General features: G+C 52.6%; 1 protein-coding gene across 1 annotated transcript; it reads right to left on the bottom strand.

The window, feature by feature from the left end:
• Nucleotides 1–7,412: 7,412 nt before the first annotated feature.
• On the bottom strand, nt 7,413–23,509 carry ube2s (ubiquitin-conjugating enzyme E2S). The gene is made up of 4 exons (XM_063035031.1): nt 23,470–23,509; nt 14,189–14,336; nt 10,541–10,731; nt 7,413–10,435 (listed from the first exon to the last, which is right to left on the bottom strand). Exons 1-4 carry the CDS (start codon nt 23,476–23,478, stop codon nt 10,154–10,156), a joined length of 630 nt encoding a protein of 209 aa, XP_062891101.1. The 5' UTR covers nt 23,479–23,509; the 3' UTR covers nt 7,413–10,153.
• Nucleotides 23,510–25,808: the final 2,299 nt, after the last annotated feature.

The following is a 25,808-nucleotide window of genomic DNA, read 5'->3' as shown; positions in this document are numbered from 1 at the left end:
CAGACAGCGAGCCGTCGCCGTCTGCCGGGGCAATACAATACAGAGAGCGAGCCGTCGCCATCTGCCGGGGCAATACAATACAGACAGCGAGCCGTCGCCGTCTGCCGGGGCAATACAATACAGAGAGCGAGCCGTCGCCACCTGCCGGGGCAATACTATACAGAGAGCGAGCCGTCGCCACCTACCGGGGCAATACAATACAGAGAGCGAGCCGTCGCCACCTGCCGGGGCAATACAATACAGAGAGCGAGCCGTCGCCATCTGCCGGGGCAATACAATACAGAGAGCGAGCCGTCGCCACCTGCCGGGGCAATACAATACAGAGAGCGAGCCGTCGCCATCTGCCGGGGCAATACAATACAGAGAGCGAGCCGTCGCCACCTGCCGGGGCAATACAATACAGAGAGCCAGCCATCGCCATCTGCCGGGGCAATACAATACAGAGAGCGAGCCGTCGCCATCTGCCGGGGCAATACAATACAGACAGCGAGCCGTCGCCGTCTGCCGGGGCAATACAATACAGAGAGCGAGCCGTCGCCATCTACCGGGGCAATACAATACAGAGAGCGAGCCGTCGCCGTCTGCCAGGGCAATACAATACAGAGAGCGAGCCGTCGCCGTCTGCCGGGGCAATACAATACAGAGAGCGAGCCGTCGCCATCTGCCGGGGCAATACAATACAGACAGCGAGCCGTCGCCGTCTGCCGGGGCAATACAATACAGAGAGCGAGCCGTCGCCGTCTGCCAGGCTTCGGCTCTCCGCACAGCTGATTCAGGCAAAGGAATCTCAGAGACCGGCATAGTTGGGCACCGGCGGCGTCGCAGGGGTTGCCGGTGAAGGGATTTAGAATGTAAGTCTATTGCACACTCCGGAGCAAAATGTGGTAGTAATGCACCATTAAGCTGGGTGCCAACCGCCGTAAAACAAGACGGAGAGAGAGGAATGGCCGGTTCGCGTTGACACAACGGAGGGACTTTTCCCTGGAGGCTTGGTCCCGAAACCTCTCATGTGGGTACAGCCGCAAGGCAGCGGAGGTTTCAGATCCGAGTTTTCCTTCTTCAAGATGAGCTGCCAGCCACGGCTGTCAAGCCGCTTCTGCCCAAAGTGACTGTTTTAAGGCTCCAGTAACCTGCTCTTGCCCCTTCTCCCGTGAATAGAAACGGTCCCGCCGGGCTGAGTAGCTAACCACACCTGAAGGCCGGGAGCTGGACGGCTGTCAGAGACTATTTGAGACACACGTGATTGGGAGCATTTAAATGGCAGTGGGAGCTTGTCCCCACTACCTCCCCGGCTGAAACCAATTCCATGTGACCACTTAATGTCTTCGAAAGCCAGCGTCAGTGCATACAAGCTCCCGGCGTGTCTTGCCCGTCTTCACAGGAATCGGTCCGGTAATCCCTTCCTGAGCCTATCGTCTGTATTGGGAATTAAACATAACCAACATGACTATAGAACATAGCAGCAGAATTGGGCCATTCGGCCCATCGAGTCTGCATCACCAATCCATCAAGGCTGATTTATTAATCCTCTCAACTCCATTCTCCTGCCTTCTCCCCGTAACCTTTGACACCCTGACTAATCAAGAACCTATCAACCGCCACTTTAAATATACCCATTAACTTGGCTTCCACAGCCACATGGATAGGGAATCACGGGACAGTCTACAGAGCAGCACTCGCTGGGGTGACAGTGCTCCACTGTGACACATTCAGGATTTCAGTGGATGGGCCTCTCGAGGGAATTCTCACTTCGTCCAGGGGATTCCCTCACACTCCCGACCTGTACGCAGTGGAAGGGTGATGTGTCGGATGATGTGGGCAAGGACCAACTCCACTGGCATATAAAGGGTGGTCTCTTGCCCTCTCCCTCTGCAAACTTACGAGCCCACATTTTCACCCAAGGCATTGGTAGGTAGCACAAAGAGCAGAAGTCCCAGCAACGATCCCTGTGAATCCCTCCAGCCAGACTCCTTATTTGTTGATTGATATGCAGTGTGGGAAAGGCCCTTCCGAGCAGTCCCACGATTTAACCCCAGCCTTACAATGACCAATTAACTTACCGACCATAGTGTTTGGACTGTGGCAGGAACCCGGAGGAAACACATGTGATATGGGGAGAACATACAAACTGCTCACAAGCATCTGCTCTCTGCAATTCCAGACAGCCCGTTCACCATGGGTCCCATACATTCCAGCCTCTGGATTAGTTTCCCATAACACATAGGGAGCAGAAATAGACGATTCAGTCCACCAAGTCCGATTCGCCATACCATCAAGGCTGATTTATTATCCCATTCTCCTGCCTTCTCCTTGAAACCTTTGACAACCTGATTAATCAAGAACCTAGCAACCTCCACTTTAGATATCCCCAAACAACAGGAATTCTGCAGATGCTGGAAATTCAAGCAACACACATCAAAGTTGCTGGTGAACGCAGCAGGCCAGGCAGCATCTGTAGGAAGAGGTGCAGTCGACGTTTCAGGCCGAGACCCTTCGTCAGGACTAGTCCACAGATTCACCACTCTGGCTAAAGAAATTCTTCCTCATCTCTGTTCTACTCTGAGGCTGTGTTTTCTGATCCGAGACTCCCTCTCCACATCCACTCTATCTAGCCCTTTCAATATTTGACAGGTTTCAGTGAGAGTCCACCCTCCCCACACCCCCCCCACCTTTATTCTTCTAAAGTCCAGCTCCCTGAACTCCACTGAGATCCACACAGACGACATCCATTACCAAGCATGATTGATCTCCTTCAATACTTCCTCTGCTAGGGGAAGTTCATAAGCCATGACATGCCCCACACAAAGACATGATGACTGACCCCAATAAACCCCTGGTTTTTCAGGTTTAGAGTGAAAGGCAACCCAGTTATTCAGTATTGCTTTTTTACATGTCCACCCAGTAGCTACTTTATTAATAACTCTACTCTTTAAAGCAAATATGTAATCAGCCAATCACGTGGCAGCAACTCAATGCATAGAAGCATGCAGACATGGTCAAGAGGTTCAGTTGCTGTTCAGATCAAACATCAGAATGGGGAATAAATGTGGTCGAAGTGACTTTGACTGTGGAATGGTTGATGGCTTCCAATCCAAACTGACTGAGGTCTCCCAGTCAGGAAATCTAGGATCCAGTTGCAGAGGGAGGTGTTCAGGCCCAGCAGGCTCAGCTTTCCAGTCAGTTTCTGAGGAATGATTGTGTTGAACGCTGAGCTGAAGTCTATGAACAGCATTCGAACGTACGTGTCTTGGATGCATCACGGCTCGGTACGGCGACCGCTCCGCCCGGGACCGCAGGAAACCGCAGAGAGTTGTGGAAACAGCTCAGCACATCACGGAAACCAGCCTCCCCTCCATGGACTCTGTCTACACTTCCCACTGTCTCAGTAAAACAGACGGTGTGTTCAAATACCCCCACCCACACCGGACATTCTCTCTCCCCCCCACCCCCATCGGGCAGAAGATACAAAAGCCTGAGAGCACGTCCCACCAGGCTCGAGGACAGCTTCTACCCCGCTGTTATCAGACTATTGAATGGTCCCCCAGTACGAGGACAGCTTCTACCCCGCTGTTATCAGACTATTGAACGCTCCCCCAGTACGAGGACAGCTTCTACCCCGCTGTTATCAGACTATTGAACGGTCCCCCAGTACGATAAGATGGGCTCTTGACCTCACAATCTACCTCGTCGTGATCCTTGCAGCTTATTGTCTGCCTGCACTGCCCTTTCTCTGTAACTGTAACACTTTAATCTGCACTCCGTTACTGTTTTCCCTTGTTCTACCTCAATGCACTAGTGTAAATGATCCGTATGGATAGAATACAAAAGTCAAGATTTTCCCTGTTTCCACGTGAAAATAATAAACTGTTAGCCAGAAAGCAGCAGTCTAGAAATCAACGAATTCAAATGAATCAAGAACGGTGGAAGCACACAGACCAATTGTCTTTGTTATTGCCATGAGGTCAGAGGAAAGAAGGCTGCCACTTTGTGGATTGGCTTTGCTTGGCTGAATCAATGGTTTAAAGTAGAGACAATGATGCTCCAGGTAATCTGCTGGACTAGGGAGAATTTCCAAATAGGAAGCAATTTGTTACATATTCTGTGGTATGAACATCCTTGATGGTTTGTGAATGGTGGGGTCTGTGTCAGCCCTGCGTCATTTTAGCTGGTTACTGGTTTGGTAACTAATTTCAACCAAAGAGCCATAAATTACCAGTTATCACCTGCCGAAGAGGGAAATAAATGGACTCTGGCCTGGACCACAGCCATTGGGAATGAAATGGGATATTTGAACTGGTAAGGAAAGACTAAAAAAGCAGAGCCTTTGAATGCAAAGTGGTGACAACTCTCCAGAGACCAACCATCGAGGATGTGGAGGACCCCACGGACATATGGAGATTACATCAGGAACACTTTTCCTGGGTATTACTTTTCTATTCTTTGACTGTTCGTGGAGTGTCAGGGAAACTTGGTAGGTGTGCACAAGAACTTGTCTGTGTAAATTCACACGCTTGTGAACTTGCAGGCAAATACAGATTCACTCTGTGCCTCGCTGTTCATCACTATTAAGGGGTAAATCCTTGTAACAAAACTAATACCAGTTCTATATTTTAGAACTGACCGAAATAAATTGTCTCCATATCATTTTATAAACTTCTCTTTCTCTCCCCCTTCTTTCCCCTCAGCCCCCATCACAGGAGGAAAACAACCAAACTTTGTCCAAAATCTACTCCCAGCTCATACCCCGCCCCCGCCCCCCCCCCCCCCCCCGGGATACGGTCGGGGTGTCCCTTGTGGGAACTGGTATGGATCATTTCCCGCCGGGATAAAAGCAGTCTACACTCGATCTGTTCCTCTCATAATCTTATGAACTGCTGTGGGACCTCAGCCTCTGCCAAGAACCACCCAACTTTGTCCAGCCTCTCAAAACCTAGCATAAGGATTGCAAGAGACAAAATTGGTCCTCTGGTAAATCAGTTATAATTCATGAGTGGATCCGAAAGGGATGGAGATCTTTTTTTTCTTGGTATCTGTACTTACTCGGGAGATGGACAGTCTATAGAAGCGAGGCAAAGCAGCAGCAAATCCATGGACCCTGTACAGATCACAGATGAGAGTGCTGTCTTGAGGTAAATCAGGATGGACAAATCCCCAGAGCCTGACAAGCTGTTCCCTTAAACCCTGTGAGAGGTAAGCGCACAAATTGCAGCTTTTCAAATCATCCTTTGCAACAGGTGATGTACAACAGGATTGGAGGAATACTCACAACATGCTGGAGGAACTCAGCAGGTCGGGCAGCATCCATGGAAAAGATCGGTCCATGTTTTGGGCCGGAACCCTTCGTCAGGATGCTGCCTGACCTGCTGAGTTCCTCCAGCGTGTTGGGAGTGTTGCTTTGACCCCAGCATCTGCAGATTATTTTGTGTGTACAGGATTGGAGGATAGCCCATGTTGTTCCACTGTTAAAGAAAGGCTCTAAAAATAAACAGGGAAATTACAGGCCGGTGAGCCTGACATCAGTAGTGGAGAAGTTATTGGAAGGTATTCTAATGAACTGATATATGTAAGTATTTGGACAGACAGGAATTAATTAGGGATAGTAAGCATGGCAGGGTCATGTCTGACCAATCTTGAGATTTTTTTGAGGGTGTTTCCAGGAAAGTGGATGACAGCAAGGCAGTGGATGACAGCAAGGCAGTGGATGTTGTCTACATGGATTTGACAGGGTCCCACATGGGAGACTGGTCAAGAAGGTTCAGTCACTTGGCATTCAGAATGAGGCAGTAAATTGGATTAAACATTGGCTTTGCGGGAGCCCTCTGACTGGAGGCCTGAGACTAGTGGCGTGCCACAGGGATCGATGCTGGGTCCTCTGTATCGAAGATCTGGTTGACAATGCAGTTAAATGGATCAGAAAATTTGAAGATAATTGGGGGTGCAGTGCACAGTGAGGATTATCAAACCTAGCATTGGGATCTGGAGCAGCTGGGAAATGGCAGGTAGAATTTAATGCAGACAAGTGCAAGGTACTGCACTTTGGTAGGACCCAACCAGGGTAGATCTTACACAGTCAATGAGGAGCGTGGTAGAACAAAAGGTTCTGGGAATACAGGTTTTTAATTCATAAAAAGTGGGTCATTAAGAAAGCTTTTGGCACATTGGCCTTCATAAATCAAAGTACTGAGTACAGGAGTTGGGATGTTGAAGTTGTAGAAGACACTGGTGAGGCCTATTTGCACTACTGTGTGCAGTTTTGGTCACCTACCTACAGGAAACATGTAAATATGGTTAAAAGAGTACAGAGAAAATTTACAAGGATTTTGAAAGGTCTGGAGGACCTGAGTTATAAAGAAAGATTGAATAGGTCAGGACTTTATTCCTTGCAACATGGAAGATTGAGGGAAGAGTTGATAGAGGTATACAAAATTATGATGGGTTTAGATAGAGTAAATGCAAAAAGGCATTGTGAACAGTTTATCTCCATACACTCCTGGGTCAGACCCACACCAGGAGAACCATGCAGTTCCCATCTCCGTATCCTCCTGGGTCAGATCCACACCAAGAGAACCGTGCATAGTTCCTGTCTCCCTATCCCTGGGTCAGACCCTCACCAGGAGCACCGTGCACAGTTCCCATCTCCGTAACCCCCTGGGTCAGACCCACACCTGGAGCACTGTGCACAGTTCCCATCTCCATATCCCCAGGTCAGTCCCACACCGGGAGCACCGTGCACAGTTCCTGTCTCCATAAACCCCCTGGGTCAGACCCACGCCGGGACCACCGTGCACAGTTCCCATCTCTGTATCCCCCTGAATCAGACCCCCACTGGGAGCACCGTGCACAGTTCCTGTCTCCGTATCCCTGGGTCAGACCCACACCAGGAGCACCATGCACAGTTCCTGACTCCATAACCCCCTGGGTCAGACCCACACCAGGAGCACCGTGCACAGTTCCTGACTCCATAACCCCCTGGGTCAGACCCACACCAGGAGCACCGTGCACAGTTCCTGACTCCATAACCCCCTGGGTCAGACCCACACCAGGAGCACCATGCACAGTTCCCGTCTCCATATCCTCCTGGGTCAGACCCCCACTGGGAGCACCGTGCACAGTTCCTGACTCCATAACCCCCTGGGTCAGACCCACACCAGGAGCACCATGCACAGTTCCCGTCTCCATATCCTCCTGGGTCAGACCCTCACTGGGAGCACCGTGCACAGTTCCTGACTCCATAACCCCCTGGGTCAAACCCACACCAGGAGCACCATGCACAGTTCCTGTCTCCATATCCCCCTGGGTCAGACCCCCACTGGGAACACCGTGCACAGTTCCCGTCTCCTCATCACCCTAGGGCAGCCCACAGCAGCAGCACTGCCCCAGGGGTGGGGGAGTGGAAAATCTGGTGTACCCTGACCACACAGACAAAAACGTCTTGCAGCAGATAATGTTTAATATAAACAGAATGTATCCATTTCTTTATTTACAGGTGTAGATGGGGAGTCGGGCATGAGGAAGAACCTCACCATAGAACTGCCCCTCCGGGAGGCTGTTATCTCGGAACACAGTACCTGACTAGGGACGCGGAATGAGAACAAACCAGAACCTGAGATGAGAAGGGACCTGGTCACTGGGGAAATGTCTCTGTATCCCAGGGTCAGGCACAGTGAAGCTCCCTCTACACCATCCCAGAGTCAGGCACAGTGAAGCTCCCTCTACACCGTCCCTGGGTCAGGCACAGTGAAGCTCCCTCCACACCGTCCCTGGGTCAGACACAGTGAAGCTCCCTCTACACCGTCCCGGGGTCAGACACAGTGAAGTCCCCTCCACACCATCCCTGGGTCAGGCACAGTGAAGCTCCCTCTACACCATCCCTGGGTCAGGCACAGTGAAGCTCCCTCTACACCATCCCGGGGTCAGACACAGTGAAGCTCCCTCCACACCATCCCGGGGTCAGACACAGTGAAGCTCCCTCCACACCATCCCGGGGTCAGGCACAGTGAAGCTCCCTCTACACCATCCCTGGGTCAGGCACAGTGAAGCTCCCTCTACACCATCCCGGGGTCAGACACAGTGAAGCTCCCTCTACACCATCCCTGGGTCAGGCACAGTGAAGCTCCCTCTACACCATCCCGGGGTCAGACACAGTGAAGCTCCCTCCACACCATCCCGGGGTCAGACACAGTGAAGCTCCCTCTACACCATCCCTGGGTCAGGCACAGTGAAGCTCCCTCTACACCTTCCCGGGGTCAGGCACAGTGAAGCTCCCTCTACACCATCCCTGGGTCAGACACAGTGAAGCTCCCTCCACACCGTCCCGGGGTCAGACACAGTGAAGCTCCCTCCACACCGTCCCGGGGTCAGACACAGTGAAGCTCCCTCTACACCATCCCGGGGTCAGACACAGTGAAGCTCCCTCTACACCATCCTGGGGTCAGACACAGTGAAGTCCCCTCCACACCATCCCGGGGTCAGACACAGTGAAGTCCCCTCCACAGCATCCCGGGGTCAGACACAGTGAAGTCCCCTCCACACCGTCCCTGGGTCAGACACAGTGAAGCTCCCTCTACACCATCCCAGGGTCAGACACAGTGAAGCTCCCTCCACACCATCCCGGGGTCAGACACAGTAAAGCTCCCTCCACACACTCCCGGGGTCAGACACAGTGAAGTCCCCTCCACAGCATCCCGGGGTCAGACACAGTGAAGTCCCCTCCACACACTCCCGGGGTTAGAAGCAGAGTGAAGCTCCCTCCACACACTCCCGGGGTCAGACACAGTGAAGCTCCCTCTACTCCGTCCCGGAGTCAGACACAGTGAAGCTCCCTCCACACCGTCCCGGGGTCAGACACAGTGAAGCTCCCTCCACACACTCCAGGGGTCAGACACAGTGAAGCTCCCTCTACACCATCCCGGGGTCAGGCACAGTGAAGCTCCCTCCACACACTCCCGGGGTTAGAAGCACAGTGAAGCTCCCTCCACACACTCCCGGGGTCAGACACAGTGAAGCTCCCTCTACTCCGTCCCGGGGTCAGGCACAGTGAAGCTCCCTCCACACCGTCCCGGGGTCAGACACAGTGAAGTCCCCTCCACACACTCCCGGGGTTAGCACAGTGAAGTCCCCTCCACACCATCCTGGAGTCAGACACAGTGAAGCTCCCTCTACATCTTCCTGGGGTCAGGCACAGTGAAGTCCCCTCCACACCATCCCTGGGTCAGACACAGTGAAGCTCCCTCCACATCATCCCAGGGTCAGACACAGTGAAGCTCCCTCCACACACTCCTGGGGTTAGAAGCAGAGTGAAGCCCCCTCCAGACTGTCCTGGGCACAAAGGAGTGAGTCAGAGAGGGAAGGAAGGGAGAGGGGAGAGAGAGTGAGGTGGGGTTGGAGGATGTAGGATGGTGAGGGTTGGTAAAAGGGAAGAGGAGAAGAAAGTTGAGCATGAATAGTGAAATGCAAGAGATGGCGAGAGGGGACACACGCACATCCAGGACTTGGTCAGAGCACAAATGAAATTGTGAGTGTGGGGAGTGAGTTGGGATGCCCAGGACAGGGATGAGTGTGCTGGGGCGGGAGAACATCTGCAATAACTTATGTAGAGTGGTCAGACCTTTCAACTCTGGGTGGGTGGGAGAGGAACCAGAGGGGCGGGGTGGGAAATTTGTGTTTTTTTCCTCTTCCTTTTCTTTTTGTTACAAAAGCAAATGAGGCAACCACATCTTCTGCTCCAGCTCCCCCTGTGGGTCAAACGGAAGCCCAGGCTCATCAGGAATGGTGTGCTGCAGGGTCCTAGAACTCAGCAGCTGGAGCCTATAGCCACTGGTAGGATGCTGCACGGTCCTAGAGTCCAGAAATTAGAGCCAGTATCTGCAGGAAGGGGTGCTCCTGGGTCCCAGTGCCCTGCATTCAGTACTTGTAGTTGCTGGGGGTGATGCAGGTTCCTGGGCTGCATCAAGTGCCTTAGTCGTTGGAAAAGAGCTGCCACAGGGTCCGCCCAGCTGATATCCAATATTCACTTGAAGGGGTGCCGCAGGGTCCTAGTGCACAGTAGCCAGTCACTGGGAGAAGTGGTGCAGGGTCCTAGTGCCCAATGGAGTGAGGATTACCTTAGTGCCTGGTGACCCGTAGGGGTGGAGGGAGGGGGGAAGGGCAGATTCTAGAGCCGACGGAGTGCCCGCTTCTTCTCACCCTTCTTCTTGGGGGGCTTCTTGTCGCCGGCGTGCTTTTTGGGGAGGGGCCCATCAGGGGGGCGGGGCTGGGGCGAAGTGGATGAGGAAGATGGCGGAGGGGAGGGGTCATTATCACGGGCGCGGGCGTGAATCTCTGTCAGCAGGCGGGCACGCGATGCGTACTCGCTGTATTCCTCCAGCAGCAGGCGACCTGCTTCCTCGTTGAGGGCTGACTCCGGGTTCGGCTGGATCAGCAGGCACTTGATGGTCTGGAGGAGACAAACAGAAATAGGAGGGTGGCGTTAGCAGAGGGAGCAGCTGTCGTGGACCAGACGACCTTCCCCTCCCCACACCTCACACACAGAGACACCCACCAGCAGCACATGACGAATTCCCAGCTCCGGCCTCCAGTCCCGCTGCAGAACATTGACGCAGATCTCTCCACTGGGGCTGACGTTGGGGTGGAAGATGCGGGTGATAAAGAAAGCCTTAGGAGGCCGGGCAGGGAAGTCCTTGCCCAGCACCAGCTTCATCCGGAAAAGGCCTCCTGCATATGGTGTCCCATCTGTGAAGGGGAAGAGAGATGAGTCGAGTAAGGTGAGAGAAAGAGGGAGGGGAAAGGGCAAGAGGGGAGAGGACACAGAGATGGGGGGGCAAGGTGGGAGAGGACAGGGATGGGGGGGCAAGGGGGAAAGGAATGGGAGCAAGGGGGGAGGGGACAGGGATGGGGGGGCAAGGGGGAAAGGAATGGGAGCAAGGGGGGAGGGGACAGGGATGGGGGGGCAAGGGGGAAAGGAATGGGAGCAAGGGGGGAGGGGACAGGGATGGGGGGCAAGGGGGAGGGGACAGGGATGGGGGGCAAGGGGGAGGGGGGAGGGCAGGGAGAGGGGGGAGTGCGGGGAGAGAGGGGGAGGGAGAAGGGGGAGGCGGGGAGAGAGAAGGGGGAGGCGGGGAGAGAGAAGGGGGAGACGGGGAGAGAGAAGGAGGAGACGGGGAGAGGGAGAAGGGGAGGCGGTGGAGAGAGAAGGAGGAGGCGGGGAGAGGGAGAAGGTGGAGGCAGGGAGAGGGAGAAGGGGAGGCGGGGAGAGGGAGAAGGGGAGGCGGGGAGGGAGAAGGGCAGGCGGGGAGAGAGAAGGGGGAGGTGGGGAGAGGGAGAAGGGGGAGGCGGGGAGAGGGAGAGGGGGAGGCGGGGAGAGGGAGAGGGGGAGGCGGGGAGAGGGAGAGGGGGAGGCGGGGAGAGGGAGGGGGGAGGCGGGGAGAGGGAGAGGGGGAGGCGGGGAGAGAGGGGGAGGCGGGGAGAGGGAGAGAGGGTGGCGGGGGAGAGAGAGGGGGAGGCGGGGAGAGGGAGAGAGGGTGGCGGCGGAGAGACAGGGGGAGGCGGGAAGAGAGGGGGAGGCGGGGCAGGGAGCGGGGGAGGCGGGGAGAGAGGGGGAGGCGGGGGAGAGAGAGGGGGAGGCGGGGAGAGAGGGGGAGGCGGGGGAGAGAGGGGGAGGCGGGGGAGAGAGGGGGAGGCGGGGGAGAGAGGGGGAGGCGGGGGAGAGAGAGGGGGAGGCGGGGGAGAGAGAGGGGGAGGCGGGAAGAGAGGGGGAGGCGGGAAGAGAGGGGGAGGTGGGGGAGGCGGGGAGAGAGGGGGAGGCGGGGGAGAGAGAGGGGGAGGCGGGGAGAGAGGGGGAGGCGGGGGAGAGAGGGGGAGGCGGGGGAGAGAGGGGGAGGCGGGGAGAGAAAGGGGGAGGCGGGGAGCGAGAGGGGGAGGCGGGGAGAGAGAGGGGGAGGCGGGGGAGAGAGAGGGGGAGGCGGGGAGAGAAAGGGGGAGGCGGGGAGAGAGAGGGGGAGGCGGGGAGAGAGAGGGGGAGGCGGGGAAGAGAGGGGGAGGCGGGGAAGAGAGGGGGAGGCGGGGAAGAGAGGGGGAGGCGGGGAAGAGAGGGGGAGGTGGGAAGAGAGGGGGAGGCGGGAAGAGAGGGGGAGGCGGGAAGAGAGGGGGAGGCGGGGAGAGAGGGGAAGGCGGGGAGAGAGGGGGAGGCGGGGGAGAGAGAGAGGGGAAGGCGGGGAGAGAGGGGGAGGCGGGGGAGAGAGAGGGGGAGGCGGGGGAGGCGGGGGAGAGAGGGGGAGGCGGGGAGAGAAAGGGGGAGGCGGGGAGCGAGAGGGGGAGGCGGGGAGAGAGAGGGGGAGGCGGGGGAGAGAGAGGGGGAGGCGGGGGAGAGAAAGGGGGAGGCGGGGAGAGAGAGGGGGAGGCGGGGGAGAGAGGTGGAGGCGGGGAGAGGGAGAGGGTGGAGAATCGAAGGAGAGAGCCATTATAAACAGTATCCACTGCACTTGTCTACAATCCACTGTCTACAGGTCGGGAGTGTGAGGAAACACTCCTCACTCCCTGGACTAAATGCATATCCGATAGACCCTCAAGACGCTGCACTGGCTGCCTGAATGAACTCTCCCTCCCAACACGGGTGCACTATGACCTTGGGGTGCTTTCTTTATGCATGCTCCACTCCGCATTCCCTGCCCAGGTTGTTCCTGAGAGTCAGACAGCGGAGGCATGGCCTTTGGCCCAACAGGCCTGTGCTAGCCACTTGATCTCATTCCATTCCTGTCCATTCCCCACGGTTTCTACCACCACACTCACAGCGGTCAATTAACCCAGTGAACCAGCAGATTATTGGGATCGCAGAGTCCATACCAACCAAGGTCCCCATCTTTTCGTATTTGGCACTTATGCCTCTAATCCTTTCCTCTCCATATCTCTGGCACAACCACTTCCTCTGGATGGACCACCCTCTGGGTGAAAAAATTGCCCCTTGGTTCCCTATTAAATCTCTCACTCCTCCCACCTTAAACATGTGCCTTCTGGTTCTTGATTGCCCAGACTGTGCACATTGACCATATCTGTGCCCCGATGGTTTTATACACCTCCATAAAGTCCCAACCTGCCCATCTCCTCTCCGTTGAGTCCCTCTGTGTAGAAATGTGTTCAAAGAATATTCTCCAACTTCTAAACACTTCTCATGTCGCAGGGAGACCAAAACCGAGTGTAGTACCCCACCAAAGTCACGTGTGTGCGCGCGCACGCCTGCCCGTGTCAGTGTGTGTGTGTGTGTGTGTGTGTGTGTATAAAGGACCGGTTATATTGTTCTATCAAGCATTCTGGGTATCCTATGTTGACGCAGGAATGTATGTTGAATCTTGCGGGTTGCCCTTACGGTGTGTTGGTTGTTAATGCAGTGGCCACACATTTTAATTCCACATCCCATTCCCATTCTGACATGTCTATCCACGGCCTCCTCTACTGTAAAGATGAAGCCACACTCAGGTTGGAGGAACAACACTATATTCCGTCTGGGTAGCCTCCAACCTGATGGCATGAACTTCTCAAACTTCCGCTAATGCCCCACCTCCCCCTCGTACCCCATCCGTTTTTTATTTTTATATACACATTCTTTCTCTCAGTCTCCTTTTTCTCCCTCTGACCCCTTGCCCATCCTCTGGTTTTTCCCCTCCCCCCTTTTCCTTCTCCCTGGACCTCCTGTCCCATGATCCTCTCATATTCCTTTTGCCAATCAGCTACCCAGCTCTTGGCTCCATCCCTCCCGCTCCTGTCTTCTGCTATCATTTTGGATCTCCCCCTCCCCCTCCCACTTTCAAATCTCTAACTCTTCCTTCAGTTAGTCCTGACGAAGGGTCTCGGCCTGAAACGTCAACTGTATCTCTTCCTAGTGATGCTGCCTGGCCTGCTGCATTCACCAGCAATTTTGATGTGTGTTGCCTGAATTTCCAGCATCTGCAGAATTTCTCTTGTTGACACATTTCTCTGTAGTTTTCAACTTACATGTGATATGTAAACTGCAACCGCTCCGCCTGGGACCGCAGGAAACCGCAGAGAGTTGTGGACACAGCTCAGCACATCACGGAAACCAGCCTCCCCTCCATGGACTCCGTCTACACTTCCCACTGACTCAGTAAAACAGACAGCAAAATCAAATACCCACCCACCTCTCTTCACCTCCTCTCTCGTCTCCTCATATCCCTACCTGGCCCCTCGATGGTTGCCTGTAGGTCTGTGATGTCCTCCTCATTGGTGAAAATCTTGATTCCCTCTGGCGGCTCCGCAGACAGAGTGGACACCTCCTTCCACACCTGCCGGATGACATGCGGAGGGAGGTTCTCAACATTGGCATTCTAAGAGGAGGAAGAGAGGCAGGGTTAAGACAGCAGAGGAGCCTTACACTGGATGTGCAGTGCTGGGGTGCACTGTCTTAATTCCACAACTCAACCCAAAACAATCCCAAACTAATCCTAATACCCCACTCTCTGCCCACAGTCCTGTACCAACCCCAAACTAATCCCAATACCCCATTCTCTGCCCACAGTCCTGTGCCAACCCCAAACTAATCCCAATACCCCATTCTCTCCCCACAGTCCTGTGCTAATCCCAATACCCCACTCTCTGCACACAGTCCTGTGCCAACCCCAACCTAATCCCAATACCCCACTCTCTGCCCACAGTCCTGTGCCAACCCCAACCTAATCCCAATACCCCACTCTCTGCCCACAGTCCTGTGCCAACCCCAACCTAATCCCAATACCCCACTCTCTGCCCACAGTCCTGTGCCAACCCCGAACTAATCCCAATACCCCACTCTCTGCCCACAGTCCTGTGCCAACCCCAACCTAATCCCAATACCCCACTCTCTGCCCACAGTCCTGTGCCAACCCCAACCTAATCCCAATACCCCACTCTCTGCCCACAGTCCTGTGCCAACCCCAAACTAATCCCAATACCCCACTCTCTGCCCACAGTCCTGTGCCAATCCCAAACTAATCCCAATACCCCACTCTCTGCCCACAGTCCTGTGCCAATCCCAAACTAATCCTGTGACGAGAGTACACATAGATGAACATGTTAACTGTCCTGTGCTGGTACCAGTGGGATCAGCAGTTAGTCTGCCACCTGTCTTCAGGAGAAAGAGAGATAAGGAAAACAATGGAGCAGCATTTGGAGATGTTAATGAAGAGACGGGAGAGCTGTCAAGACCGGCTCCCCTTTGAACCCTGAACTGTTTGAAGTGATGGACAGTGGATACTTCAGCAGGGGGATAAAAAGGGGCAGGTTCGCTAAGGCAATACACACGACACCCTGAGGTAACGAGACCCTGGAAGCGATGTGCCTCCCACAAGTCGGTGGGAGTTTTGGAGGGCTGGTCGCGGGACCAAGCCATAGACGCTCAGGGCGGAAAGGTACGATCGGCGGGAACCTGGTGTGTGTCCGCCCTTGCCTGGGTGCCAGGTTCACCGCAGAGAAACGATCGTATCTGGAAACGGAGGGGTCACAGTCGGTGACCTCAGAAGACACCACAAAGGGCTCGCCCGAAAGCTGACTGCGAAGAATATCGAAGGTCTGTGTGGAAGCCGTTTGAATATTCATTCGTTTTGCTCTCTCTCTCCTTCCCCCCACTGTCCATCTCCCACGGCAGTGATTACTGTGAACGGAACTGAACTCAATTGAACTGAACTTTGCGTCACTTTGAAACTGGTCAATTACCCCTAGACGACAATAGAGCTTGATTGATCCTGTTATCCTAATTCTGTGTACGTGTGTTTATCATTGCTGAACTGTTGCATTTATTATCCTTTTGATTAGAGTACTCTGTTGCTTGTTTCTTTAATAAAACTTTCTTAGTTCCAGTGATCCAGACTCCAACTGAGTGATCCATTTCTGCTGGTTTGGCAACCCAGTTACGGGGTACGTAACATAAGTGGGGTTCTCGTCCGCAATTTTGAACGCTAAATTTGGGATGGAGTAAATTGATTGGGTTAAAATTCCCGAAAGAAAGAAAAGACAAACAGCAGAAATGGAGATTGAGGAATTTGAGGCGCCGACCTTGGGGGCATTAGAGGATGCCAGGAAAGCGGATTGGCAGCTGTGGCCAAACGGTTGAATCTTGTTAAGGGGAAGTCAACAATGAGGAGAGAGGAGATACACAGAGCTATCGTAGAGCACTATGTATCTAAAGGTGTGTTTCCCCAAGGGGAGCTGGAGGTGGTGTCTATTGAAAAACCTGCTGGAGACGCGGTACAGGTGCAGCTTGAAAAACTGAGACTCGAGCACGAGTTCCGGGTACGGTAGCTAGAACACGAAGAGAAAGAGAGGCAATGGGAGCGAGAAGAGAGGCAGTTGGAGAAACAGAGGGAAAGGGAATTTGAGCTGGAGAAGTTAAAGATCAGGGCAGAGCAGGGGCCCATGCCGAACCAAGGTGGAGGGTTCAGAGCGACCCAGGAGGTTAGGCTGGTTCCCCCATTTGACGATACCGATGTGGATCGGTACTTTCTCCATTTCGAAAAAGTTGCTACAAGTCAGGACTGGCCGAGGGATAAGTGGGCTGTTTTGCTTCAGAGTGTACTGAAAGGGAAAGCCCAACAAGCTTACTCAGCTTTGTCTGCGGAAGATGCCCAGAGGTATGAGGTGGTGAAAGAGGCCATCCTCAGGATTTATGAGTTGGTCCCGGAGGCATACCGGCAGAGGTTCCGGAAAGCGAGGAAGCAGTGGGACCGCACGTATTTAGAGTTTGCCCGTGAGATGCAGACATATTGTGAGCGTTGGTGCGCCTCTAAGGGGGTAGAGGGGGATTATGACAGACTGCTACAGCTGATCCTGATTGAGCAGTTTAAAGGTTGTGTCCCTGAGGGTATGAGACCCTACCTCGATGAGAAAGAGGCAGCCACGTTAGCCGCAACTGCTAAGTTAGCGGATGAGTACGCGTTGACGCATAAAATGAAGTTTGCCCCGAGTAAAGGCTACCAGAAGGGTAGTCAGGACGGCGGGGAGAGTCCGCCGGAAAAGTCAGAAAGTAAGCCGGGGACTAGTGAGAAGGATAAGGTAGACCAGGAGCAGTCTGGTAGGAAGTCTCCTGGGGTCGTCTGTTATAATTGTGGGAGAGTCGGACACTTTGCGTCCAGATGTTTTGCCCCAAAGAAGGAGACGAGAAAAGGAAAAACGGCGATTTTGACTGGCTGTGTCGAGCTGGTAAACGAACCACTAGGAGAGGAAAGGTCTGCCAAAGTTCAGGAAGGGCACGAGAGGTTTATCTCAGCCGGATTGGTGTCAGTGAAGGAGGGACTAAACCCAGTTCCAGTGAGGATCTGGAGAGACACGGGAGCATGTCAGTCATTGATATTGAAGAGTGTATTAGAGTTTAGCTCAGAGACCCGGACTGGGGAGGTCAAGGTCAAAGGTATTGGGGAAGGGACAGAGGCAGTCCCTTTGCACCAGATACACCACAAAGCAACCTGGTCTCTGGACTAGTCACGATCGGGGTGAGGCCCGAATTACCGATGAAAGGCGTGGAAGTCTTGCTCAGTAATGACATCGCCGGGGGAATCATGTTCCCAGCCGTGAGATTGACAGGTCAGCCTGCCAGCATGGAGGCCCTGCCCATGGACTCACAGGTTCATCCCGGGACTGCCGAAGTAAATTTAGCTGAGACGTACCAGGAGGAGGTAGAAAGTGAAAAGAAGGAGTGTAGTGAAACAAGAGGTAGTGAGGGAGCTGAGACAGGCTTAGCATTAGCCAGGAAGGAATTTGTGCAGGCACAGGAGCGAGACGAGGGGCTGATGGTTTTGGCGGAGGCAGCTCTCTCTGACACAGAATTAAGAAGGGAGCCAGTAGGCTATTGTGTAGAGGAGGAAGTGCTCAGGAAGAACGAGAGACCAAGTACCGTACCCGCAGATGAGGAATGGGGGATGGTGCAAAAGAGTTATGGGGATGAGGTTTTTAACCTGGCCCACAAGGTACCCCTCGGTGGATATTTTGAGGTGCTGGAGGAAACAGTTGGTGGAATCATGAAAGAGGTTTACCGGCTGCACCGGAGGAAGGATGTTATTGATTATGGCCGACGCGAACTGAGACGGTCACAGGGTTTTGATATGCTAACAAACCTAGTCGGTCTTAGCGCGGAAATCAATGAAGCTAGGGTCCCCCTGATAAGAAAAAAACACCATTTTGAAAAGATGAGTATGGTATCGACCAGATGGGAGAAGGCTATTGTTTTGGCCAGCTCTGCTGATAAGGTCTCTCCCTTAATCCCCGAACAAAGCGCATCTTTAGCAGAAGTAATTAAACGGTTTGCACACGAGTGTTTGATTGTCCCGAGGCAATGCAAAGAACTGGGACGTTGGGTGGTGTTTGTCACGCTAGGTCAGCCTAGTGAGCAACACCCCTATAGAATGAGTAATTCAGTGACGAAAGGGCTGACGAACACAGAGGTGTGTATTGGTGATGTAATACGGCTGTCTGAAGCCAGCTTGATTGTGAACCTTGAAAAAAATGAGTTCGGCCACACGAAGGTCACTTATCTGGGAATTATGGTGACACAGGGACAGCTGGCAGCGATGCAAGCTAAGGTGCGGGCTATCTCTGACATCCCAACCCCGACAGACAAGAGGGCCCTCAGAAGGCTCTTTGAGATGGTGGGGTACTGTAGGAAGTTTGCAATAACTCTGCGGTTACTACCCCTCCTCCTCCTACTAAGCCCTTGCGAGAGAAAACTAAGTCGGAATGGGACGACCCTTGGTATTGTGGTCCGGGACGAAACCCAATGAGAGGTTACATTGATCGCAATTCATCAGTGTTTTTGGCCACTATGAAGTTTGATAAATTGGAGCCTGGTTTGAGGGATTATTAATAACACATATAAAAGGAACAGAAAATGTGATTGCTGACTGTCAGGCGTTGACAACTTAAAATTCGCTGTATTAGTCAAATAGCTCATGAAGATGTATATTTGTGTGTATCAAATAATGTATTCATGTCTGTAATTTTTACCCCGGTAAAAATCCTTAAAGGTGAGGGGTGTGACAAGAGTACACATAGATTAAGATGTAGCTGTCCTGTGCTGGCACCAGTGGGATCAGCAGTTGGCCTGCCACCTGTCTTCAGGAGAAAGAGAGATAAGGAAAACAATGGAGCAGCATTTGGAGATGTTAATGAAGAGACGGGAGAGCTGTCAAGACCGGCTCCCCTTTGAACCCTGAACTGTTTGAAGTGATGGACCGGCGACACCCCAGCAGGGGGATAAAAAGGGGCAGGTTCGCTAAGGCAGGACACACACGACACCCCGAGGTAACGAGACCCTGGAAGCGGTGCGCCTCCCACAAGTCGGTGGGAGTTTTGGAGGGCTGAACATGGGACCAAGCCATAGACACACAGGGTGGAAAGGTACGATCGGCGGGAACCTGGTGTGTATCCGTCCTTGCCTGGGTGCCAGGTTCACCGCAGAGAAACGATCGTATCTGGAAACGGAGGGGTCACAGTCGGTGACCTCAGAAGACATCACAAAGGGCTCGCCCGAAAGCTGACTGCGAAGAATATCGAAGGTCTGTGTGGAAGCCGTTTGAATATTCGTTCATTTTTGCTCTCTCTCTCCTTCCCCCCACTGTCCATCTCCCACGGCAGTGATTACTGTGAACTGAACTGAACTTTGCGTCACTTTGAAACTGGTCAGTTACCCCTAGACGACGATAGAGCTTGACTGATCCTGTTATCCTAATTCTGTGTACATGTGTGTTTATCATTGCTGAACTGTTGCATTTATTATCCTTTTCATTAGAGTACTCTATTGCTAGTTTCTTTAATAAAACTTTCTTAGTTCCAGTGATCCAGACTCCAACTGAGTGATCCATTTCTGCTGGTTTGGCAACCCAGTTACGGGGTACGTAACAATCCCAATACCCGACTCTCTGCCCACAGTCCTGTGCCAATCCCAATACCCCACGCTCTGCCCACAGTCCTGTGCCAATCCCAAACTAATCCCAATACCCCACTCTCTGCCCACAGTCCTGTGCCAATCCCAAACTAATCCCAATACCCCACTCTCTGCAGTCTTGTGCCAATCCCAAACTAATCCCAATACCCCACTCTCTGCCCAGTCCTGTGCCAATCCCAAACTAATCCCAATACCCCACTCTCTGCCCACAGTCCTGTGCCAATCCCAAACTAATCCCAATACCCCACTCTCTGCCCACAGTCCTGTGCCAATCCCAAACTAATCTCAATACCCCACTCTCTGCCCACAGTCCTGTGCCAATCCCAAACTAATCCCAATACCCCACTCTCTGCCCACAGTCCTGTGCCAATCCCAAACTAATCCCAATACCCCACTCTCTGCCCACAGTCCTGTGCCAATCCCAATACCCCACTCTCTGCCCACAGTCCTGTGCCAATCCCAAACTAATCTCAATACCCCACTCTCTGCCCAGTCCTGTGCCAATCCCAATACCCCACTCTCTGCCCACAGTCCTGTGCCAATCCCAAACTAATCCCAATACCCCACTCTCTGCCCACAGTCCTGTGCCAATCCTAAACTAATCCCAATACCCCACTCTCTGCCCACAGTCCTGTGCCAATCCGAAACCAATCCCAATACCCAACTCTCTGCCCAGTCCTGTGCCAATCCCAATACCCCACTCTCTGCCCAGTCCTGTGCCAATCCCAAACTAATCCCAATACCCCACTCTCTGCCCACAGTCCTGTGCCAATCCCAAACTAATTCCAATACCCCACTCTCTGCCCTCAGTCTCTTCTGCCTACACACTGACTTTTTCCTACACATCTTTGTACCTGTCTAAGAGGCTCTTAAAAACCTCTATCGTTCATGCTTCCAGCACCACCCTAGACAGTACAAAGGTACAGGCTGTCTACTGTACCTGTGCCTCTCATAATCATATAAACCTCTATCAGATCCCCCCTCAGCCACTCCAGAGAAAACAACCCAAGTTTGTCTCATCTGTCTTTATAGCTGATGCCCTCGAACCCTGGTGAGCCCTTCTATGCCGTCTCTCTGCAGTCTCCACATCAGAGACGGATGTGTTGGCAGGCGAGGACCTCAATACAATAGCTATCACTAAAGAGGCAGTGCCAAGCAAACTTTTGTGTCTATAGACAGACAAGTCCCGATGGAATTCATCCCAGAAAAGAAATGGCAGAGAGTTATAGTAGCCGCTTTGGTGATTATTTACCAAAATTCTCTAGACTCTGGGTAGGTCCCAGCAGATTGGAAGACGGTGATTGTCATACCACTGTTCGAAAAAAGGATGTAGGCAAGAGGCAGGTGCCACATGAAAGACTTATCCATTAGATAAGGTTGCACAGAGTTGGGGGTGATGTATTAGCATGGATAGAGGGTTGGTTAACTAATAGAAAACAGAGAGTTGGGATACGTGGGTGTTAGTCTGGCTGGCAATCAGTGGAGAGCTGTGTGCCGCAGGGGTTTACGCTGGGCCCGCAGAACAATATACATTAACGATCTGGAAAAGAATGTAGTGTATCCGAGTTTACTGATGATACTAAATGGAGTGGAAAAGCAAATTGTGCAAAAGATACAGAGTCTGGAGACAGATATAGATAAGTTAAGTGAGTGGGCAAGGCTCTGGCAGATGGAATACAATGTTGGTAAATGCGAGGTCACCCACTTTGGAAGGAAAAATGAAAGAGCAGATTTTAATGGCAAAAATTGCAGCATGTTGCTGTGCAGAGGGACTTGGGAGTGCTTGTTCATGAATCACAAAGGGCTGGTTTACAGGTACAGCAGGTATCGAGAAGGCAAATGGGATGTTGGCCTTCATTGCTAGAGGGATTGAATTTAAGAGCAGGGAGGTTATGCTGCAACTTTACAGGGTACTGGTGAGGCTGCACCTGGAGTGCTGCGTGCTGTTCTGGTCTCCTTACTTGAGGAAGGATATACTGGCTTTGGAGGCAGTGCAGAGGAGGTTCACCAGGTTGATTCCAGAGACAAGGGGGTTAGACTATGAGGAGTGATTGAGTCACCTGGGGCTGTACTTGCTGGAATTCAGAAGAATGAGAGGAAATCTTATAGAAACATATAAAATTATATAAGGGATACATAAGATAGAAGCAGAAAAGTTGGTAGGTGAGACTTGAACTAAGGGACATAGCCTCAAGATTTTAAGGAGTAGATTTAGGACGGAGAAAAGGAGGAACTGTTTTTCCCAAAGAGTGGTGAATCTGTGGAATTCTCTGCCCAATGAAGCACCGGAGGCTACCTCAGTAAATATATTTAAGACAAGGTTGGATAGATTTTTGCATAGTAGGGGAATTAAAGGATATGAGGAAAAGGCAAGTAGGTGGAGGTGAGTCCATGATCTTATTGAATGGCGGAGCAGGATTGATGGGCCAGATGGCCGACTCCTGCTCCTGTTTCTTATGTGATGGAGAGAATTCCTGAGATGTACCTCCTCCCCCTCCAGGGAAGAAATTCACCCCATCTCTTTGAATTTACAGCACAGAACAGGCCATTTGGCCCACAATATTGTGCCAAGCTTTTAATCTAATTGAAGATCAATCTAACCTTTCTCTCCTACATAGCCCTCCCATTTTCTATCATCCTTGTGTTTAAGAGTTTTTTAAATGTTCCTAATGTATCTGTCTCTACCACCACCCCTGGCAGGGTTCCACACACCCACCACTCTCTATGTCAAAAGAAAACTACCTCTGACACCTTCCAGCCCTCCATGCTTTCCTCCAATGCCCATTTCCACCAGCCATCCACCAGAGTCATGAGTGACCATAGACATCTTCTCCCCACCACTCAGGGTGGCATGGTAGGGTAAAGGCTGCCCTATCTCTAAATTAAAGATTAAATCCACCTTCCAGTCCTTTGTAACCACACAAAAGTCTGCCAATTAGCCATGGAGGAGGGACGGGGTAGTGAGGGGGACTTAACCTATGCGAGACCCTCCCCCCGTCTCTCTCCCTCTCTCCTCCCAACACCTCAGATTCCCTGGGCTCCCTCCAGGTCTCCCCTCTGGCTCCAGCCACTTCTCTCTACCCGCTCCGGGTTCCCACATTTCCCTACTCAGGGTCCTGAGTTCCCGCATCTCCCCAGAACGTCCCCTCCCCTGGGGATCTGAGCATCCTTTTCTCCCCCCACCACCACCCCAAGGTGCTCCCTCCACTCCCCCCACCTCCTATCCTTCCGTTGCGTTCCCTCCTCGTTGGCCTCCCCATTACACTCTCTCACCCCACGGGCTCCCCGGGGCGCTCCCTCCTCCACAGAGGCACTTTCGCACCCGGCGGGAGTCTGGTGCGATCCTCCCCTTTCTATGAGTTTCCGGGGCGCTCCCTCGTTTCTTACGGGTTAGCGGGGCGCTCCCTCCTCTCTTATCGGGCGCCGCATGCCCCCTGCTCTATGGGTTCCCAGGGTGTTCTTTCCTCTCCTACAGGTTCCCGGGGCGCTCTCCGCTCCCTCGCCCTCCGCGGCGATACCCAGGACCGCAATGCTAACTAGGCCGCACTCACCGCCGCCATCCTGGCTCCACCGCCTCTCTCTGTCACTCCCGCCCCCACCGCCACCCCTCAGCCAATCACCGCCCATTCCCGCCCTCCTGCACATACGCCCAACCAGCATCGGCTCCCACTCGCCAATCACGCCCCCTTTAAAGACCGCCAACCAGTCATAAGACGACATTCTGACTCCGCTATTCAATACCCTTCCGGCCTCTTCCGGCCAATGAACAAATGCTCCGTTCCTTCTCCCCCACCAACCAATCAGCGTTTTCTAACCAGTCCCCCTCCAATCCGTCCAGCCACTCCGCGTCGTTCTACCAATCAACGCCTTCCTGCCATTCCCATGTGCGGGACTGATATAAACGCCGCGCGTCGATTGGGCGCTTTTCAAATTTCGAACGCCGGCTCGGGCAAGTTAACTGCCGGCCAACCGCCGCGGCGAGGCTACTGACCAATCAGAGCCCGGAGATGACAAGTGACGGGGGGGGTTGAGGGGAGCATTTGAAGGGTTAAGTTAGATCCCAAACACCGTAAATCGATAGAAAATGTAAGCAACGCGCATCAAAGTTGCTGGTGAAAGCAACAGGCCAGGCAGCAGCTCTCGACGTTTCGGTCCTGACGAAGGATCTCGCCCAAAACGTCTCCCAAAGATGCTGCCTGGCAACTTTTATATGTGTTGCTTGAAATTCCAGCATCTGCGGATTTCCTCGTGTTTGCGAGAAAATATAAGTTTCAGTTTTCTTAATTGACGCCTAATTTTGAATGCAAATACGCAATGATTTCAAGTGACATTGGCATTCGATGACATCCATTCCTTTCCATCATAAGACCACAAGGGTTTACTGTCCAATTAGGCTATTCAGCCCATCGAGTCTGCTTCATGGCTGATTTCTTATCCCTCTCAACCAAAGTTTCCTGCCTTCACCCCATGGCCTTTGATACCCTTACTAATCAAGAACCTATCAACCTCCACTTTAAGTACCCCCAATAACTTGGCCTCCACAGCTGTCTGTGGCAATGAATTCCATAGATTCATCACCTTCTGGCTAAAGAAATTCCTCCTTGTTTCTGTTTTAAATGGCAACAAAAGACTGTGTGTTCTCATAATCTAATCTAACTAAATGTATGTTCCTCTTTTCTAAAGTGATAGGTAAAACCTGAAGGGGGGGGATGAAGTAAAGAACTGGGAAGTTGATTGGTGAAAGAGGTACAGGGCTGGAGAAAGAGCAGTCTGATAGGAGAGGACAGACGGCCATGGATGAGCTGGAATGCCAGAGGACGGCAATGAGCAGCCAAGGAGATAGGTGAGAGAGAGGAAAGGGGATGGGGAATGGCAAAGGAAAGCATTACCAGAAATTCAAGAAATCAATGTTCATGCTATCAGGTTGGAGGCTACCCAGATGGAATATAAGGTGTTGTTGTCCCAACTTGAGTGTGGCCTCATCAGAGGAGTCCGAGTATTGACATATCAAAATGAGAATGGGAAGTGGAATTAAAATGGGTGGCCACTGGGAGATCCTGCTTCTTCTGAAGGACGGAGTGTAGGTGCTCAGTGAAGCGGTCTCCCAACCTGTGTCCGGTCTCACCACTATACAGGAGGCCACACCGGGACCACTGGACACAGTATATGACCCCAACAGACTCACAGGTGAAGAGAGAGTGTAGGTCCTCCAGTGCTCCTCTTCCCCTTCTCCCCCCACCTTTTCTTTCTTCAATGGCCTTCTGTGCTCTGCTATCAGACTCCCCTTTCTCCAGCCCTGTATCTCCTTCACCAATCAACTTCCCAGCTCTTTAGAGGGTGGCCAAAGTCAACGTAGATCCCTTGGAATATGCTAAGGGGAAATTGCTATTGGGTAATAAGGAAATGGCTGAGGCATTGAACCACTATTTTGTGTTGGTTTTCACAGTGGAGAACACGTCTAGTATGCCAAAGAATGATGTTATGGACGAAATGGGAGGTGAGGACCTCGATAAAATCACTGTCACTAAAGAGATAGTGATGAGCAAACTAGAGGGCCTGAAGGTAGATAGGTCCCATAGTCCTGATGGGATGCATCCCAGGGTGCTGAAAGAATTGGCAGAGGTTATAGTAGATGTGTTGGTAATCATTTATCAAAACTCTCTAGAATCTGGGCAGGTCCTGGCAGATTGGAAGACAGCAAAAATCACACCACGTTTTAAAAAAGGAGATTACTGCTATCTTTGGACTACCTAAAATTTCTAGTAATCTTTCCCCTTCAGCCCGTAGAATGATTGCATTTCTTACTTTAATGGCGAAAAGATGTATTTTACAACATTGGAAAGAGCTTAATGCTCCAACTACCTTTTTTTGGTTTTCTCAGACGATTTTA

The sequence above is a fragment of the Mobula hypostoma genome, chromosome 28, assembly GCF_963921235.1.
Source record: "Mobula hypostoma chromosome 28, sMobHyp1.1, whole genome shotgun sequence".
NCBI lineage: Eukaryota > Metazoa > Chordata > Chondrichthyes > Myliobatiformes > Myliobatidae > Mobula > Mobula hypostoma.
The sequence above is the reverse complement of the archived record's forward strand: the minus strand, read 5'-3'. Positions and strand labels throughout refer to the sequence as shown.